Source organism: Triticum urartu, chromosome 2, assembly GCF_003073215.2.
Source record: "Triticum urartu cultivar G1812 chromosome 2, Tu2.1, whole genome shotgun sequence".
NCBI classification, from domain to species: domain Eukaryota; kingdom Viridiplantae; phylum Streptophyta; class Magnoliopsida; order Poales; family Poaceae; genus Triticum; species Triticum urartu.
Genome location: NC_053023.1, coordinates 700,316,892 through 700,318,880, shown reverse-complemented (window position 1 = coordinate 700,318,880; position 1,989 = coordinate 700,316,892). Strand labels below are relative to the sequence as shown.

General features: G+C 51.7%; 1 protein-coding gene across 1 annotated transcript; it reads right to left on the bottom strand.

Moving 5' to 3' along the window:
- Window positions 1-248: 248 nt before the first annotated feature.
- On the bottom strand, window positions 249-1,496 carry LOC125534205 (very-long-chain 3-oxoacyl-CoA reductase 1-like). Its single transcript, XM_048697485.1, has one exon. The coding sequence runs from the start codon at window positions 1,476-1,478 to the stop codon at window positions 522-524; it is 957 nt and encodes a 318-aa protein (XP_048553442.1). The 5' UTR covers window positions 1,479-1,496; the 3' UTR covers window positions 249-521.
- Window positions 1,497-1,989: the final 493 nt, after the last annotated feature.

The following is a 1,989-nucleotide window of genomic DNA, read 5'->3' as shown; positions in this document are numbered from 1 at the left end:
CCAAGAGAAAAGTTGGCTTGCAAAATATAGTCATTAAATTTTATCTTGGTATTGTATAATCTGAATTTGTGGCCTTATATAAAGAAATTGAGGAAGTATGATATATAACACATATTGCGTTGATCAAATTGAGGATATAAAGATACACGTGCGTCTTACAAATAAGAAGGAAGAGAGTGGAGCAGTATACAAAGAGCGAATTATTATTTTTCCAATAATTTGGATTGCTTATCACATGTGTCACGTGGTACAAAGAGCGGATTATTAATTAGCATACATCTTGGTATAATTTAGACGAAAATTGACCCAACGACATGTACATTTTCCCATTTTATTTTTCTTTATCCAAAGTACACCATTACCATAACCATGCATATGTCATGCTTTAGAATATAGAAGTATGAATTGCACGAAATTTGATCGGAATGCATATACGCATGATTTTAAGCTGCCTCCATAATCCATATGATAAGTCCAGATCGGCCAGCGACCATGCATGAATGTACACATGACGAGTGATATCACGCGAGCTTCGGCCGGAGGATGGCCCTGTGCTTGAGATGCTGCCGGAGGCGGTACCAGTCGTGAACTGCGTCGGGGACAAGGCCGGCGAGGAACCACTGCAGCTGCTGGGACGCGTCGGGCACACAGAGCACACCGTGGCCGATCCACCGCGCCGCGTCCCGGGCGTACGCGTCGGCGGTCGCCACGAACGCCGGGAACGTCATGGTGGCCTTTATTGCCGGCGACAGCATGCCGGTGTGCACGTAGAACGGGACCTGGCACTGCACGTCGATGCCCCTGTGCTTGTACTCCACGCTGAGGCACCGCGTCAGGTGCTGCACGTACCGTTTTGTGGCGCTGTAGACGGTGTAGAGCGGGAAGGAGGGCACGGCCACCGTGGACCCGGACCCGACGTTGACAATGGCGCCCCTCCCCCGCTCCAGCATCCCCGGCAGCACTGCCGCCGTCACCTCTGTGAGCGCCATCACGTTCACCAGCACCATCCTCGCCAGCCGCTCCACGTCCGCCTCGTGGACGTACAGCGCGCCCGGCCGATTCACGGCGGCGTTGTTCACCAGTAGCCCCACGTCCAGCCCCTCTGTGGCCTCTTTGAGCCGCCCCATCGACTCGTCGCCGGCGGCGGTGCCGACGAGAGAGAGGTCGAATACCACGGTCTTGGTCTCCACCCCGGGGTGGGCCTCGTGGAGGGCAGCCGAGACGTATTGCAGGTTGGCCGCGTCGAGGTCGAGGAGGACGAGGCTGATGCCACGGCGGGAGAGCTCCATGGCCATGGATCGGCCTAGCCCCGTGGTTGGGCCGGTAACGACCGCCCACGAGCCGTAGTGGCGGCGGAGGTTGATGGGCCGGCGGAGGCAGAGGGCGAGGTGGGCAAGGAGACGGAGGCAGGCAGCGGACAGGTACATGGCGCCTAATCCGGCCAGGGAGACGAACCAGACCTGCACTGCCGCCGCCATGTCGCAGCTAGCTCCGACCGCTCGGAATTAGTTTGCTACTCCATGCTGCCCCAGTGGCCCCTATATATCTCTTCTTCCCATCAACCCAATCACCGTTATGGATCGTGGCCCGCAATCACACCAATCGACATTGGTGTTCTCTAGAATAACTGAATCAACGTGACAAGCAACTATTACCTCCGTCCCAAATTATTTGTCTTAAATTTGTCTTATACTTATACGAATGTATCTAGACACGAGACAAAAAAAATATAGGATGGAGTCAGTCTGAGGCAAGAAAGCAATCACTTTAATTGCAACTAACTCATCTTAGAGCATGTTTAATAAGATATAGTCAGCTGGTTATAAGGATTAAACAATTATATTTGTGTTGACTTGGATGAGAGAGAAGAGAAAAGAAAAAGGAAGCTAATTTTAAATTAACAGCCGGCTGCAAGGCGAACTCCAAAAAATATTATAAGAGTGTATGACGGGTCATGCATTAATAAAGTAGTACTACTTAGCAACTACT